The sequence below is a fragment of the Bos indicus genome, chromosome 21 (assembly GCF_029378745.1).
Source record: "Bos indicus isolate NIAB-ARS_2022 breed Sahiwal x Tharparkar chromosome 21, NIAB-ARS_B.indTharparkar_mat_pri_1.0, whole genome shotgun sequence".
In the NCBI taxonomy this organism is placed as follows: domain Eukaryota; kingdom Metazoa; phylum Chordata; class Mammalia; order Artiodactyla; family Bovidae; genus Bos; species Bos indicus.
The window spans coordinates 56,661,671-56,677,933 of NC_091780.1; the positions used below are offsets into that span (position 1 = coordinate 56,661,671).

At 36.1% G+C, this 16,263-nt stretch overlaps 1 protein-coding gene and 1 pseudogene across 4 annotated transcripts in view; one reads left to right on the forward strand and one right to left on the reverse strand.

The window, feature by feature from the left end:
• TC2N (tandem C2 domains, nuclear) overlaps nt 1-16,263 on the reverse strand; it is a 44,284-nt gene that overhangs the window by 20,114 nt on the left and 7,907 nt on the right. For all 4 annotated transcript variants that reach the window (XM_019983878.2, XM_019983879.2, XM_070775559.1 and 1 more), the window contains exons 2-4: nt 10,740-10,862; nt 9,151-9,384; nt 1,297-1,464 (exon numbers count right to left, since the gene is read on the reverse strand). In XM_019983878.2, the coding sequence (XP_019839437.2) occupies nt 1,297-1,464; nt 9,151-9,384; nt 10,740-10,806 (469 nt within the window). In that variant the 5' untranslated portion in view covers nt 10,807-10,862. The remainder of the gene's footprint in view (nt 1-1,296; nt 1,465-9,150; nt 9,385-10,739; nt 10,863-16,263) is intronic.
• Nucleotides 7,527-7,826, forward strand: LOC109575629 (ribosomal biogenesis factor-like; annotated as a pseudogene).

Here is a 16,263-nt window from a genome sequence, read left to right on the forward strand (position 1 = left end):
AAGTCTACTTAATTACCATGAACTAAATTCTATAGGAGAAATAGCATAAACATGTGATGGTTTAGTTGCTAGGTCATGTCTGACTCCTGCAACGCCATGGATCGTAGCCCGCCAAGGCTCCTCTGTCCATGGGATTTCCCAGGCAAGAATACTGGAGTGGATTGCTACTTCCTTCTCCAAGGGGATCTTCCCAACCCAGGGATAGAACTGAACCCACATCTCCTGCATGCAGACAGATTCCTTAACGCTGAGCCACCAGGCAAGCATAATATATGAAAATCTACTTAAGAGACAAAGCCTTCCAATGAAGTTTAAAAAGTTGTTTTTCAATTATTTCACTTTTGTTTGAAACAGGAACCAACACAAATCAAACAACACATTTCTACAACCACATCAAATATCAACCATGAAAAATTCGTTCTTTTTGCTTACATCATCTGATTCTTCATCCAGAAGAATAATCTAAGAGGATGTAAGTCATCTGTTCTAACAGCAATTCAACTATTTAATGAGCACTTATTATATTAAAAATATCAATATTGAATTCCATGTACTGTTATATTTCTAGTCTGTATTTCTAGTATCCTTTCTAAACTATAAGATCCTTGAAGAATGAAACTCTGAATAATAATTGTATAGCCTAGCACAGTGCTGAAATAAATATTTAAATAAGTACTTCTACTTTATTTTCAGTACCTCACCCTGAATTTAGTGGTTGAGAGAGCTACATATATTTTTTTAAAAAACAGTGAAAATTTTGTGGGTCAGATATGTACAAGATAGTCCATAATTGATACAGTCTCAAATAGTAAACTAAAAAAGTTTGGTAATCACTTAGGCATTTTCTATTTTTTTTTTTTGTTTACATTTCTAATCTCATCATTAGTTTCTAAATTTCTCACTTTCACTGAGTAGAACAGAAAATAAATACAGTTAGTAAATTCTTGTTGTAGATATGAATGGATAGATGGTATATAAAATATGTATAAAATCTAAATATTTCTTTAAAAATAGGACAAACAAAACGGAACTTAGAACTAACAATATACAGAACTCATTAATCTTTCAATTTTTACATGAGATATAAACCATAGAGAAGTTATGATGTGACTTAATCAGATCAATTCTGAAGCCAGCTTTTCTCTTTATTTTTAAATTGTTTTTCATTTCATTTCATTCATTAAATTGTTTTTCATTATAAGATTAATCATTTCTTCCAGAATCTTAGATTTAATTTGATTTCTACATTTGTTCAAGAGAAAAGACAAAGAGGAAAAACAAAATTTTTTTTTATACCCGATCCATATAGTCTTGTTGCTTCAGAACGAGGAGGAAAGCGCCGGCTCAAATCAGGTGACACGTGCTGGTACTTGTAGAATGGATTATATACATCATAGCTGGGTCCATGCTGGGCTGAACTGGAAAGTTCTGCCTTTCTGTCTCCAAATGATGCTCTGGCAGATCCTGAAAGCAAGTATTTCTAAAATTTTACAACATCCTTTTCTTGGAATTATTAGCTAACAACTGGTGTACCCAAGGCAAAGGGGGAAAAAAACTTACTAACCTATAACAAAAGAATATATATACAATATGTAATTTCACTTATATAAAGGTCAGAAACAGAAAAAACTAAGCCACAATATTTAGGGATATGTGCTTAGGTGTTAAAAAAGTAAAATCAGCAAGAAAATATGATTGTAATAACTGGAGTGACTGAAAAGGGGGAAGATGGAAGCTTTTGCTTTGCTGGTAATACTCTCTTTCTTTACTTGAGTGGTGACCATACATCCATTTTACTTTTATATTTTACATATATCTATTTTACTTTATAATAAATCACAAATAATTTGTTTTGTTCCTTTTGTCTATGTACATCTGACAATTTTAAAAGTGTAAAACAATAGATCACATTCCTTTCAAAGTTAAGACTTACATTAGAATTAATAGACATAAAATTTTTAAATGTTTAAATCATCACCATCTTTTAATTATTTTCTAAAATGGAAACCACAGTACAAACAAATATTTTCTGAATTAAGCTGAACAATAAAACAGGTGGCTTCACACTGAGTTCAGAAAAGAAAAATAACATATTTGGTTTTAAAGTGAGATCTTATCCTTGTACTCTGGTTCAAATAACTATATGCACAATCCAAGCCCTGTACATAGGCAGAGGGGTGCCAAGAGGGAGGTGTGATCTCAGAGAGCCTTATAAGAAGCCTGTAAACCGTATAGGCCAACAGTTAAATCATTCAGCATATAAACACTACTACAAAAGTCTGTTTATGGTAACAAGAACAGCACTGTCAACAGGAGTAGCATAAAGATGACTCTCTACCTTTATACGCTATCCCTAAAAATGAATATTCTTATTTCATTTTTCCTTTATAAGTAAGTCAATAAAGAATTCCAATTTTCCTCTTAAAAAGATATTATATTTAAAGTTTCAAGATTAATAACTCAATTTACAGAACCACAGTGCTATAGAACTAAATGTAAAGTAGCACAACTGCTTATACCTCTCAAAAGCCCAATTAAAAATTTCAGGATTTATTCAAATGCATTCTCTTAATGGATAGACATGTCATAAAGCAAATATAGTAAAATATTAATAATCAATCTCTATTATCCAAGCAGTAAGCTGCAGTTAAAATCAGATCCAACAGCAAGTACGTAATGCAATGTAACAAATGTCAAATATCTGAAACATGATTTTAGTCATTATTGATAGTGGTCCACCCTATCTTCTCAAAATCTCTGTATCAGCCCAGCACTCACACAATCATACATACATATAAGAGACACATATTTGATTTCTATAATTAGGCACCAAAAGTGCTTTATTGACTCATTAAATAATTTTATTTCCAATATGCTAAAAATCAGGTGGATTTATCACATCTTCATTGAGCCTATAATTTCAGTGTAAACCAATTTCTCACTCATCCAACTGGAAAGTAATTTTTTCTAGCAATACAATGAAAAAAAAAAAAAGACAAAAGAAAAACTACCACATACTGTCAGGTAGGTATTTCTTACTTAGCTTCTGATAATGAAAATAATACATAAAATACCCTAATGTCTAAGAATAGAGAATTTATTAAATAAATTTTATAGTACTTTCATATGATTTATCCTTTACTATTGAGCCATTAAAAATTTCATGATATATGATATGAATAAAACAGATTACAAGGCCATTTATATGGTTTACTCCCAATGCTGTTAACAAGTACAAGAGAAAGATCAACTGATCAGGGTATATTGTAAATCAGAACTTTTAGGTTGTTTTGGAGAGACAATGCTGATATGTGCAAAGCAGGGTATCAAAGCTGATATGTGCTAAGCCAGGCTCAGGGTTCATCTTTCCTTGCTTCTTTAAAAAAAATTATCACTTCTGCCAGACCCAACTCTCCTGTGCATGCGCAGTGTTAAGTCGCTTCAGTTCAGTTCAGTTCAGCTGCTCAGTCATGTCCGACTCTTTGCAACCCCATGAATCGCAGCACGCCAGGCCTCCCAGTCCATCAGCAACTCCTGGATTTCACCCAAACTCATGCCCATCGAGTTGGTGATGCCATCCAGCCATCTCATCCTCTGTTGTCCCCTTCTCCTCCTGCCCCCAATCCCTCCCAGCATCAGAGTCTTTTCCAATGAGTCAACTCTTCGCATGAGGTGGCCAAAGTATTGGAGTTTCAGCTTTAGCATGAGTCCTTCCAATGAACACCCAGGACTGATCTCCTTTAGAATGGACTGGTTGGATCTCCTTGCAGTCCAAGGGACTCTCAAGAGTCTTCTCCAACACCACAGTTCAAAAGCATCATTTCTTCGGTGCTCAGCTTTCTTCACAGTCCAATTTTCACATCCATACATGACCACTGAAAAAACCATAGCCTTGACTAGACAAACCTTTGTTGGCAAAGTAATGTCTTTGCTTTTGAATATGCTATCTAGGTTGGTCATAACTTTCCTTCCAAGGAGTAAGTGTCTTTTAATTTCATGGCTGCAATCACCATCTGCAGTGATTTTGGAGCCCAGAAAAATAAAGTCTGACACTGTTTCCACTGTTTCCCCATCTATTTCCCATGAAGTGATGGGATCGGATGCCATGATCTTAGTTTTCTGAATGTTGAGCTTTAAGCCAACTTTTTCACTCTCCTCTTGCACCTTCATCAAGAGGCTTTTTAGTTCCTCTTCACTTTCTGCCATAAGGGTGGTGTCACCTGCATATCTGAGGTTATTGATATTTCTCCCGGCAATCTTGATTCCAGCTTGTGCTTCTTCCAGTCCAGCATTTCTCATGATGTACTCTGCATATAAGTTAAATAAGCAGGATGACAATATACAGCCTTGATGTATTTCTTTTCCTGTTTGGAACCAGTCTGTTGTTCCACGTCCAGTTCTAACTGTTGCTTCCTGACCTGCATATAGGTTTCTCAAGAGGCAGGTCAGGTGGTCTGGTATTCCCATCTCTTGCAGAATTTTCAATAGTTTATTGTGATCCACACAGTCAAAGGCTTTGGCATAGGCAATAAAGCAGAAATAGATGTTTTTCTGGAACTCTCTTGCTTTTTCCATGATCCAGCGGATGTTGGCAATTTGATCTCTGGTTCCTCTGCCTTTTCTAAAATCAGCTTGAACATTTGAAAGTTCACGGTTCACATATTGCTGAAACCTGGCTTGGAGAATTTTGAGCATTACTTTACTAGCGTGTGAGATGAGTGCAATTGTGCAGCAGTTTGAGCATTGTTTGGCATTGCCTTTCTTTGGGATTGGAATGAAAACTGACCTTTTCCAGTCCTATGGCCACTGCTGAGTTTTCCAAATTTGCTGGCATATTGAGTGCAGCACTTTCACAGCATCATCTTTCAGGATTTGGAATAGCTCAACTGGAATTCCATCACCTCCACTAGCTTTGTTCATAGTGATACTTTCTAAGGCCCACTTGACTTCACATTCCAGGATGTCTGGCTCTAGGTGAATGATCACACCATCATGATTATCTGGGTCATGAAGATCTTTTTTGTACAGTTCTTCTTTGTATTCTTGCCACCTTTTCTTAATAGCTTCTGCTTCTGTTAGGTCCATACCATTTCTGTCCTTTATCAAGCCCATCTTAGCATAAAATGTTCCCTTGGTATCTCTAATTTTCTTGAAGAGATCTCTAGTCTTTCCCATTCTCTTGTTTTCCTCTATTTCTTTGCACTGATCACTGAGGAAGGCTTTCTTATCTCTCCTTGCTATTCTTTGGAACTCTGCATTCAGATGCTTCTATCATTCCTTTTCTCCTATGCCTTTCACTTCTCTTCTTTTCAAAGCTATTTGTAAGGCCTTCCCAGACAGCCAGTTTGCTTTTTTGCATTTCTTTTCCATGGGGATGGTCTTGATCCCTGTCTCCTATACAGTATCATGAACCTCCGTCCATAGTTCATCAGGCACTCTATCTATCAGATCTAATCCCTTAAATCTATTTCTAACTTCCACTGTATAATCATAAGGGATTTGATATAGGTCATACCTGAATGGTCTAGTGGTTTTCCCTACTTTCTTCAATTTAAGTCTGAATCTGGCACTAAGGAGTTCACGATCTGAGTCAGTCAGCTCCCAGTCTTGTTTTTTCTGACTGTATAGAGCTTCTCCATCTTTGGCTACAAAGAATATAATTAATCTGATTTCGGTGTTGACCATCTGGTGATGTCCATGTGTAGAGTCTTCTCTTGTGTTGTTGGAAGAGGGTGTTTGCTATGACCAGTGTGTTCTCTTGGCAAAACTCTATTAGCCTTTGCCCTGCTTCATTCCATATTCCAAGGCCAAATTTGCCTGTTACTCCAGGTGTTTCTTGACTTCCTACTTTTGCATTCCAGTTCCCTATAATGAAAAGGACATCTCTTTTGGGTGTTAGTTCTAAAAGGTCTTGTAGGTCTTCATAGAACCATTCAACTTCAGCTTCTTCAGCATTACTGGTTGGGGCATAGGCTTGGATTACTGTGATATTGAATGGTTTGCCTTAGAAACGAACAGAGATCATTCTGTCGTTTTGGAGATCACATCCAAGTACTGCATTTCAGACTCTTTAGTTGACCATGATGGCTACCCCATTTCTTCTAAGGGATTCCTGCCCACAGTAGTAGATATAATGGTCATCTGAGTTAAATTCACCCATTCCAGTCCATTTTAGTTCGCTGATTCCTAGAATGTCGACGTTCACTCTTGCCATCTCCTGTTTGACTACTTCCAATTTGCCTCGATTCATGGACCTAACATTCCAGTTTCCTATGCAATATTGCTCTTTACAGCATCAGACCTTAAGTCGCTTCAGTCATGTCCAAATCTTTGTGACCGTATGGACTGCAGTCCTCCAGGTTCCTCTGTCCATGGGATTCTCCAGGCAAGAATATTGGAGTGGGTTGCTATGCCCTCCTCCAGGGGATTTTCTCAACCTAGGGATTAAACCTGCATCTCTTAGGTCACCTGGATTAGGCAGGCAGGTTCTTGACCACTACCACCACCTGGGAAGTCCAACTCTCCTCTAGATAACTATAATAACCAATCAAAACAACAAACAAAATACCCTGAAGGCACTAGAGTGTGAAAAAAAAAAGTAGTAAGGATTCTAAACAGCACTTTAGGACAAAGGGGAATGGACACCCGTTTTTAATGACTTTTAGCCTTTGGGCAGGCCAAAATTGGCACTGTATTGGGGGGTGGGGGGAGGGCAGATAAAATTCCAGTAGAAAATCCAGTGTTTCTGGCCTGAAGAACATAGAGCAGAGTATAGAGCAACCACAGCTGCTAGAAATAAGGTGGAAATCTTGAAGAGGAGAAAACCCCAAATTCTGTGACTAAAAGTCTGCTCAAATATCTGGCTGATCCCTGAACCACACATGTGTGATACAGGCTCCCAATAAGGATTAAAAAAAAAAAAAAAAAGTACTAAGCTCGGATAGCAGCTGCCACCAAAGGCACAGAATCTGCCACACAGTACAACCAGGTTAATTAACTGCTGAAGTTAAGGAAGGAGGAAGGAAAGGACGAAAGGAGGAAGGGAAGGAAGGGGGAAAAAAAAACTGTCAAGAGTAATATAACAGATTCCAGAGTCTCCACAACATGACATCCAATGTCCAGAATACAATCCAAAATCACTCCACATACAAAGAAATGGGACTCATTCTCAAAAAAGGACAATCCACAGAATTCAAATCTGGAAGACCCAGATGTTAGAATAGTACACAAAGATGTTAAAACTCAAAGAAATAAAAGAAAATAGGTTCATGATTACTGGGGATGGGGGCAGAAACCACAGAAAAATAGAAACTATGAAAAGAAGAATCAAATGTAAATATTACAACGGAAAAATATATCTAAAATTAAAAACTCACTGGACGGGCTTAATGGCTGAAAGGAAATAATGGAGGAGAGACAGTGAACTTGAAAATAGGTCAATATTACCAAACCTTAAGAATACAGAGGAGATGCGTGCACATGGCGTCACCTGGAACTTGAACAGCTGCACGAGGCTATCAGAGACGATGGCCAAGAACAAACTAAGAGGGCAGAAGTCCAGGAACATTCCAAATAGCCAGCCAAAAAAGCTTTAAGGTTAAAAATAAAGCAAAACCAGCTACCACTAATCTTAACAAGATAAATACTGTGAATGATGAAAAGCTAATAGAGTGAGTAAACCTTTTGGAGATATACAAAAGGAACTTGCACACTTCTTAAAAGGCTTTTCACTTGAACCTCTGCAGAAACAGCTGATTGCTCAGCAGTGTCATGAAAGCAAACCAGCTAATGTTGACGAAACTATAAGATTAGTGGTTCAGTTGTAATACACTGATGATGCATCAAATTGCCCCAAAAGAACAACAAATTAAATGTTTTACATTAAAAAAAAAAATAGAGAGGAGGAAAAAAATTGGGGAAAAAAAGAAGCTTCATAGACAAATAAGACAATATCACACGGTCCAACATACGTGTAATTGGTATTCCGTAAGGAGAGAGAAAGGATGGGGCAGAAAAAGTACTTAGAGAAATACTATAGATCTTGACAGGAGGTTGGATCACATTGGTATACACATTTGTCAAAACTCAACAAACATACACTTACAACGTGGGCAGTTAATTCTGTTTAAAGTTTATGTCAAAAGAAGGAAACTATAAATAACTGAACTCTAGTAAATGATATATATATACTTAAATATTTAGAGAGAAGTGTACTGATGTCTACAATTTACTCTGAAATGCATTCGCCCCCTACCCTCAAAAGAATTACTAATGGTTAAGGAAATGGGTAGATAGATATGTGATAAAGTATATATAGTAAAAGTGTTAATGACAGAATCTATATGGTAGATATACAGGCATTCACCATTAAGTTCTTTCAATTATTCTGCATGTTTGAAAATTTCCATAATAAAATTTTTAGGGAAATAAACCATTGTGACTGTTTCAATGAACTAAAACAAACTATTTCTAAAATACAAGTTACATGTTGCTTCCTTTTATCTTCCTTAGTCCATTGGCCTCTAGAATATCAGCCAAAATTCAACCAATGAATCTACCTCATTCAAGTGGCTGTTTAGATTGGGAAGTGTTTTTAGACTGAGAAGTATAATAACGAAAAAGAAGGGAAGGGAGGAACACTACTTCATTGCTTCCTCATTTCTCTTTACACTAAAATTTAGAACATAATATTTCCTATATTATTGACCAAAACGAGAATAATTTCTCTATTTTTTCTTTCTAAATGTGTGAAGGATTAACTGACATATTAAAATTATATTACTCCTTTAAATAAGAATACTAGAGTGGGTTGTCATACCCTCCTCCAGAGGATCTTCCCGACCCAAGGATCAAACCCCATCTCCTGCATTGTCAGGTGGGTTCTTTACCACTAGTGCCACCTGCAAAGCCCTAAAAAAAGGCCAATTCTACACACAAATGTGTCAGATATCATAATGGGACTTTTCAAAAACACTGTGCACTGAATTCCTCTATAGAAGAAGCAAGACATTTTAAAAAATGAAATGTCAAATTTGTACACAAAGATATTTTATATCTTTATATATATATAAAAGAGCAAATTAAATAACAGCAATAACAACATTTAAATGCTGCATGTTGATTTTTAAATCCTGCCATTTGATTGTTTACCTTCTAGTTCTTCCAACTGTGAAGGAGTTCCTTGCATCCTGGGCTGAATATAAGATAACTTAAACCTGGGCACCACAAATGGTACTTCTTTGCCATCAGATGGTAACTTGGAAAGTAAATAATCCTCAGTACAGCCAACCTGAGGCTTTACAGAAACAGAAGTCAATGGGGGTATAGAGATAGTAGTATTTTGACTATGTGATACTGCTGCTTTAAAGTCTCTTTCCACAGATACTGCATAGAAAAGAAGAGAAAAGAAAAGAAAAAATTACAAATATGCATGGAGATTTATGCATATAATAATCTAAACCTAATATGCTTTGGTACTTATTTAACCATTTTAAAAGAAACTGTTGACACATAAACTACTTTTAGGTCTTATCAAGCACTCTGGAATCTACATTAATTCTGCCTAGCCAATATTTGAGAAGTTAATATACTACCAAAGTGTATTAACTTATCATAATGGTAAAAGCAGTTTCTAAAGAATCTCATTTCCACAAAAGAGTTCATAGACGGAAAACAGGTTAAATTTGTAGTTAATTTCACAGTGCTTTCAAATAAATATTCATCTAGTCATTTAAATAAAATACTGTCAACAAAACAATTCTTATTGTTAATACTAATGGTTAATTTCAGCCTTAAATACCAAAAGCTACTTTGAAAAGAAGCTAAAGGTCTCCATGTCTACAAAAATAATCTTTACTAAACCACAAAATAAAATTTACTTTGACCCTAGTATAATATCAACTCCTCTGTGCTAGCTTCTGTGACCTCTTTTGTTTATTACCTTGAAAGATATGTGATTCCTAGGCTGTGTGACTTAGGATGAGGAAGTAAGAAACATCTAGAGCTAATCTTTATGTATAATTAATACTGTCTATAGACAGAATGAAAGCACAACTACTACTCTGTTGGAATTTATGAAATATTTTATTATGAAAAAGAAGCCTTCATATTCAAATATAGTAGGAAGCTATCTATGCTTTAGACTAAGAAATATAAGAAAGAACCAAGAAAAGTAAAGTTCCAGTCATAACCTTGAAGGGCTGAGAAAACCCATGCAATAGCAAGGGAAATCTCCAGGAGTCCTTGATAAGTGTGGCTCTTGATAAAGTTACAGGTTTCTTCTCTATTGGTCACTCATTCATCCGTGGAAGACATGTTTTAAAGCATTGTTCATAAACTGGAAACTGTCTATATTTAAGTTAAAACATTTGCCAGAGTATGTTATTCCCCAAATACTTCTCTTCCTACTTTTGCTCACACTATTTCATCCACCATAACACGCATGTCTAATCCTCACTTTCTCTTACTTCCTTCTTCCCACTTGGCTTGCTAAAATCCACTTCAAACTTCCGTACCACAGGCCATCTTCTTGTGGTAATGTTCTAGAGTGTCTCCTATGTTGAACTCATCTTTCTCTCCCCTATGCTCCAAGGTACTTTCATACCTAGCTAGTGTGCCTCACATTTATGTTTCTGACCCCCTCATGAAGTTAAAAAATATGTCTCATTTACATTTATATCACAAAATGCCACAAATAAAGGCATTAAATAAATGCTGAAGTCAAAAAGAAGCAAACTCACAGTTGTGTTTTTCTGTTCCACCATAGAAACATCCTCTGCAGCAACTCTTTATAAATTCTGTTGCCATTACATTAAATCTCCAATATCCAGCAAAAGATACAAACTTCCGATTTTAATATTAATCTGTTGGAAGAATAGAATACAAGTTAACATGATCATGCATAATGTCATTAGGCATCATTAAATAAATGATATTATCTGTCTTTCTAAAGCATTATGAGTGCTCCAAAGCAAAAAAAAAATTGTTTAGAGAAGATAGATTTTTTGTTCCTTTACATAATTCTATATAACTTTGGATCCTTCTAAGTTATTAAAATAACATGCTTAAAAATTACTAATTGAACAATCTCAATGTTAAATCTGGAAAAAAATTCCACTCTCAATTTTCTCTTTCAGCTGATATATCTAAATCAATGTCCAAATAAAATTTGCAAGAATATATGGCATTCATAAAAAGTGTGAGAAAATTTTCACTTCTTCCAAATCAATTCTGTTGGTAATCCAAAGGTCCTATGAGGGCCAATAAACAAACAACTTCATACTTTGTGAGTTAGTTTAATGCAGAGAAGTACACTAACAGAAAAATCTGTCTTAAACATACACTAACACATATTCTTCCTCTCTCTCTCTCTCTCTCTCTCTCTCTCTCTCTCTCTCACACACACACACACACACACGTACACGCTAACTAAACCACAAATAAGATCTATTGGAAATAAAGACAGTCTATTCTAAATTTACCAGAAACATAAAATGGTATACAAAGCCAATTGCCCACCTTGGCTTCAGTGACTTTGTTCCAAATGCATTCTCATTTACACCTACTTAAACCAAAATTTTTCATGGGAAATTTCAAATGTATGCAAGAGGAGACAAAATTGTATAACAAACCCCCTACCACCTGGACTAAACAATGATCAGTTCAGTTCAATTCAGTTGCTCAGTCGTGTCCGACTCTTTGTGACTCCATGAACCAGAGCACACCAGGCCTCCCTGTCCATCACCAACTCCCAGAGTTTACTCAAACCCATGTCCATTGAGTCAGTCGGTGATGCCATCCAACCATCTCATCCTCTGTCATCCCCTTCTCCTCCTGCCCTCAATCTTTCCCAGCATCACGGTCTTTCCAAATGAGTCAGCTCTTCGCATCAGGTGGCCAAAGTATTGGAGTTTCAGCTTCAGCATCAGCTTGTGGCAAATCTTAATTCATCTCACTGTTCATTATCTTTTGTCCATCTTTCTATATAATTACCAGTCCTTTTCTTCCTCAGTTTTAGAGGATAAATATTTGAAAGACTAATGCAACGTCCATAATGTAAGTGGTAAAACATTCTTCCAGTTTGTCACTGTCTTTTCAATTTGATGATGGTGTTTTCTGCTATGCAAAAAACAGAAGTGGGAGTGTGTATGTGTATATATAAACAGGCATATATACAAACATACATACATATACGGGTGTGTGAATACTGTACATCCCAGTAGTGTGTGAACAGGATCCAATCCTATCTTCTCTCAATTGACTATCCTAGTATCACAAACACCACTTATTAAAAATTAAAATTTAATTAAAAATTAAAGATTCCATATTTTCTACACTGATTTTAGGATGCTGCTTTTATTACAGACTAAATTTCCACATGCCACTGGGCTTGGGTTTTATAGTTTGTATTCAATTGATTTGTATTCCTGAACCAATACCACATTTTAAAAATTATGGGACTTCCCTTGTGGTCCAGTGGTTAAGAATCTGCCTTCCAATGCAGGGAACACAGGTTCAATCCCTGGTCAGGGAACTAAGATCCCACATGTTGTGAGGCAACTAAGTCCATGTGCTACAACTACTGAGTCCATGTGCCCTAAAGCCCATGCTCTGTGACAAGAAAAGCCCTCAGCTGCAACTAGAGAAAGCCTGCTGCTGCTGCTAAGTCACTTCAGTCGTGTCCGGCTCTGTTCGACCCTATAGACGGCAGCCCACCAGGTTCCCCCGTCCCTGGGATTCTCCAGGCAAGAACACCCAGGTGGGTTGCCATTACCTTCTCCAATGCATGAAAATGAAAAGTGAAAGTAAAGTCGCTCAGTCGTGTCTGACTCTTCGAGACCCCATGGACTGCAGCCTACCAGGCTCCTCCATCCATGGGATTTTCCAGGCAAGAGGACTGGAGTAGGGTGCCATTGCCTTCTCCGAGAGAAAGCCTGCATGCCACAACAAAGACCCAGTGCAGCCAAAAAAAAAAAAAAATTATAAGGCTTATGTTTCAATATCCAGTAAAGCTAGACTTCTATTCTTACTAGTCTTCAATTTCAAAATTTTCCTAGCTATGCTTACTTGTCTGTTCTTACAAATAAACTTTATAATTAGTCCAGACCTAGGAATTAAAAGTCTGATATTTTTATTGAGATCATGTTACATTTATATATTATTTTAGAAAAAAACTGACATCTTTAGGATGTAGAGTCTTCTGATTCAAAATACCTGTTCAAGTTTATGTTTGTATCTTTGGGAGTTTTTTATAGTTTTCCTCATAAATTTTGAACTTCTATTAAGTGTATGCCCATAAAATTTATTTGGCTAAATGGCACCTTTTCTCCCATTATATCTTGTAATTTATTATTATTTTTTAATTTATACATTTTTTCAAAGGCCCTTCTCAGTCTCAGTTTAGAGGATGCATTCCCTGACATGCCATATCATACTAATTTTTCTCATCTTTAAACATCTAGTGAATTTTTTTTTAAGTTTTACATTTTTCATGACATTTCATGACAACTGTTCTATCTCCCCTGCTAGAATAAAAACTTTCCAGAAACAATATTGTACTCACTTTTCTACTTAACACTCAGAACCTTGTATGATACTGGGAATACAACAGGAACTCAGCAAATATGTAGTTGATAGACAATGAAACAATGTAGAATAACTAGGTTATATAAAAACTGGGTTGGGAAGATCCCTTTGAGGAGGAAATGGCAACCCACTCCAGTATTCTTGCCTGGAGAATTCTATGGACAGAGAAGCCTGGCGGGTTATAGTCCACAGGGTCACAAAGAGTCGGACAAGACTGAGTGACTAACACTATATAAAAACTCCTAACATGCCCATCAAACTACATTTCTGGACTTGTCAACTTGCAACTACTTTACATTAATTATGAGGGGAATGTGAGGGGACTGGTTAAAAATGATTACTGCTTCTGGGAGAAGAGTTTTCAAAGTTTACACGGCCTTGAACCATCCAAAATGAACTGGAGATGAGAGAGGGATTCTTATACAAATAAGAATAATGGAGCTAGTTTGTTATGACAGACTACTGGAGAGCAGAGACGGGTACACAGAAAGAAGCACAAACATCAGTGGAAGGTCCTACTTAAGTATTCAGTATAGTACTGATCAGAGCATGCATATAGAGAAACTACACAAGACTGAAGGAAGACCACCAAAAAATGTTACAAAGACCATAACAACCTTTACTAAGGTCAGTAATAATGCCTATCCCCACCAACCAAACTGGAAAAACCTCACACAGAATACTGAATAGAGGACTCAGAGAGACTTGCCTTAGTGGTAGGGAATAAATAGCCCTACATTAAAGACTAGTCTGACCTAACAAATCTTAACAACAAGTCTCAAAAGGATCAAACTATTTCTAAGAAATTTAACTATGTTCCAAAGCAGAAAATAATTATAGAAACCTAAATATATATATCACAAAAGGTAAAATTTACAATCTCTGGTAGCAATCAATAAAAAATTACCTTCATACAAAGAAAGGGAAAAAAATAATGCAGAGAAAAATCCATCAATTGGAACCAATACAGATATGAACAGTTAAGGACCTCAAAACAGTTATAAGTGATTCTATATGTGCAAAAAGTTAAGTAGAAACTTGGAAGAATCAAAAAAAGACACAAACCAACTTCTAAAGAGGACTATAGTGTTTGAGATGGAAAAAATACTGATGGCATTAATACAGCAGATTAGATACTGCAAAAGCAACAATAAGCACAGCAATGAGACCCCAAATGAAATACAAAAAGGAAAAAAAAGAATAAAAACAAAATGAAAAACATATCTCAGACCCATGAAACAATTTCAAGAAGCCTAATATACATGCTTTTGAACTGTGGTATTGGAGAAGACTCTTGAGAGTCCCTTGGACTGCAAGGAGATCCAACCAGTCCATTCTGAAGGAGATCAGCCCTGGGATTTCTTTGGAAGGAATGATGCTAAAGCTGAAACTCCAATATTTTTGCCACTTCATGTGAAGAGCTGACTCATTGGAAAAGACTCTGACACTGGGAGGGATTGGGGGCAGGAAGAGAAGGGACGACAGAGGATGAGATGGCTGGATGGCATCACTGACTCGATGGATGTGAGTCTGAGTGAACTCCGGGAGTTGGTGATGGACAGGGAGGCCTGGAGTGCTGCCATTCATGGGGTTGCAAAGAGTCGGACACAACTGAGCGACTGAATTGAACTGAACTGAATATACATGTATTGAAATTCATGACAGTAATGGGGAGGCAGAAAAAAATTTTTTAAGAAATAATACTAAAATTTTCCAAATATGAGACATACAAAGCTCAGGTCTAAGAAACTCAACAAACACTAAGCTTAGAAACTATGAAGAAAATTATGCCAAGGCACGTCATATTAAAATGGCTCATACATCCAATACAAAACATTTTTTAAAACCACTACAACTCAATAATAAAAAGAAAAGTAATCCATTTTAAAAAGGATTTGGACAGACACATCTCCACAAAAAATGGCCAAAGTGGCCAAAAAAGTACATTAAAAACACATTTAACACCATAATTCATTAAGGAAATGCAAGTTAAACTACAATGAGATAATACTATACACTTGTTAGAAATAATGAAATTGCAAAGACTGACCGTTTCAAGCATGTGGAATAAATAGAACTCTCATTTTCAACTGGTGGGACTATAAAATGGTTTGGCAGTTTAAGTTAAACATACAGCTACCATATGATCCAGACATTTCTTTCCTAGGTATTTATTCAAGAAAAAAGAAATTTTATATCTATACAAAGACTGGTACATTAGTGTTCACAGAAGCTCTATTTGAACAGCCAAAACATAGAAATTATCAAATATCCATCAACAGATGCATAAACAATTGGGTATACTTTAATAACTAATCTGTGGATTGGCGTCTTTCCACCTGTACTGGTAGACTTTCCAGTACTAAATTCTCATTCATTATCTCTTTAAATACGGTTTTTGCCCATTCTATATTTCTTTTCTTTCAGGAACGCCATTCACTAAACTTTCTTAACTTCTCGTTCTGATTATTCTAACTTTCATGTATCTTAATCTCTTTCATATCTTCCATTTCTGTATCTTTGAGCTGTATTCTGAATGATTTACTCTGATCTATATTCCAGTTCATTCATTCATTCTCTTGGGATTTGCCTAATTGCCTAATCTGTGGTTAAACTTAACAAATGAGTTTTGAGTTTTTATTACTGCATTTTTCATTAACAGAAATTACATTCAGTTCC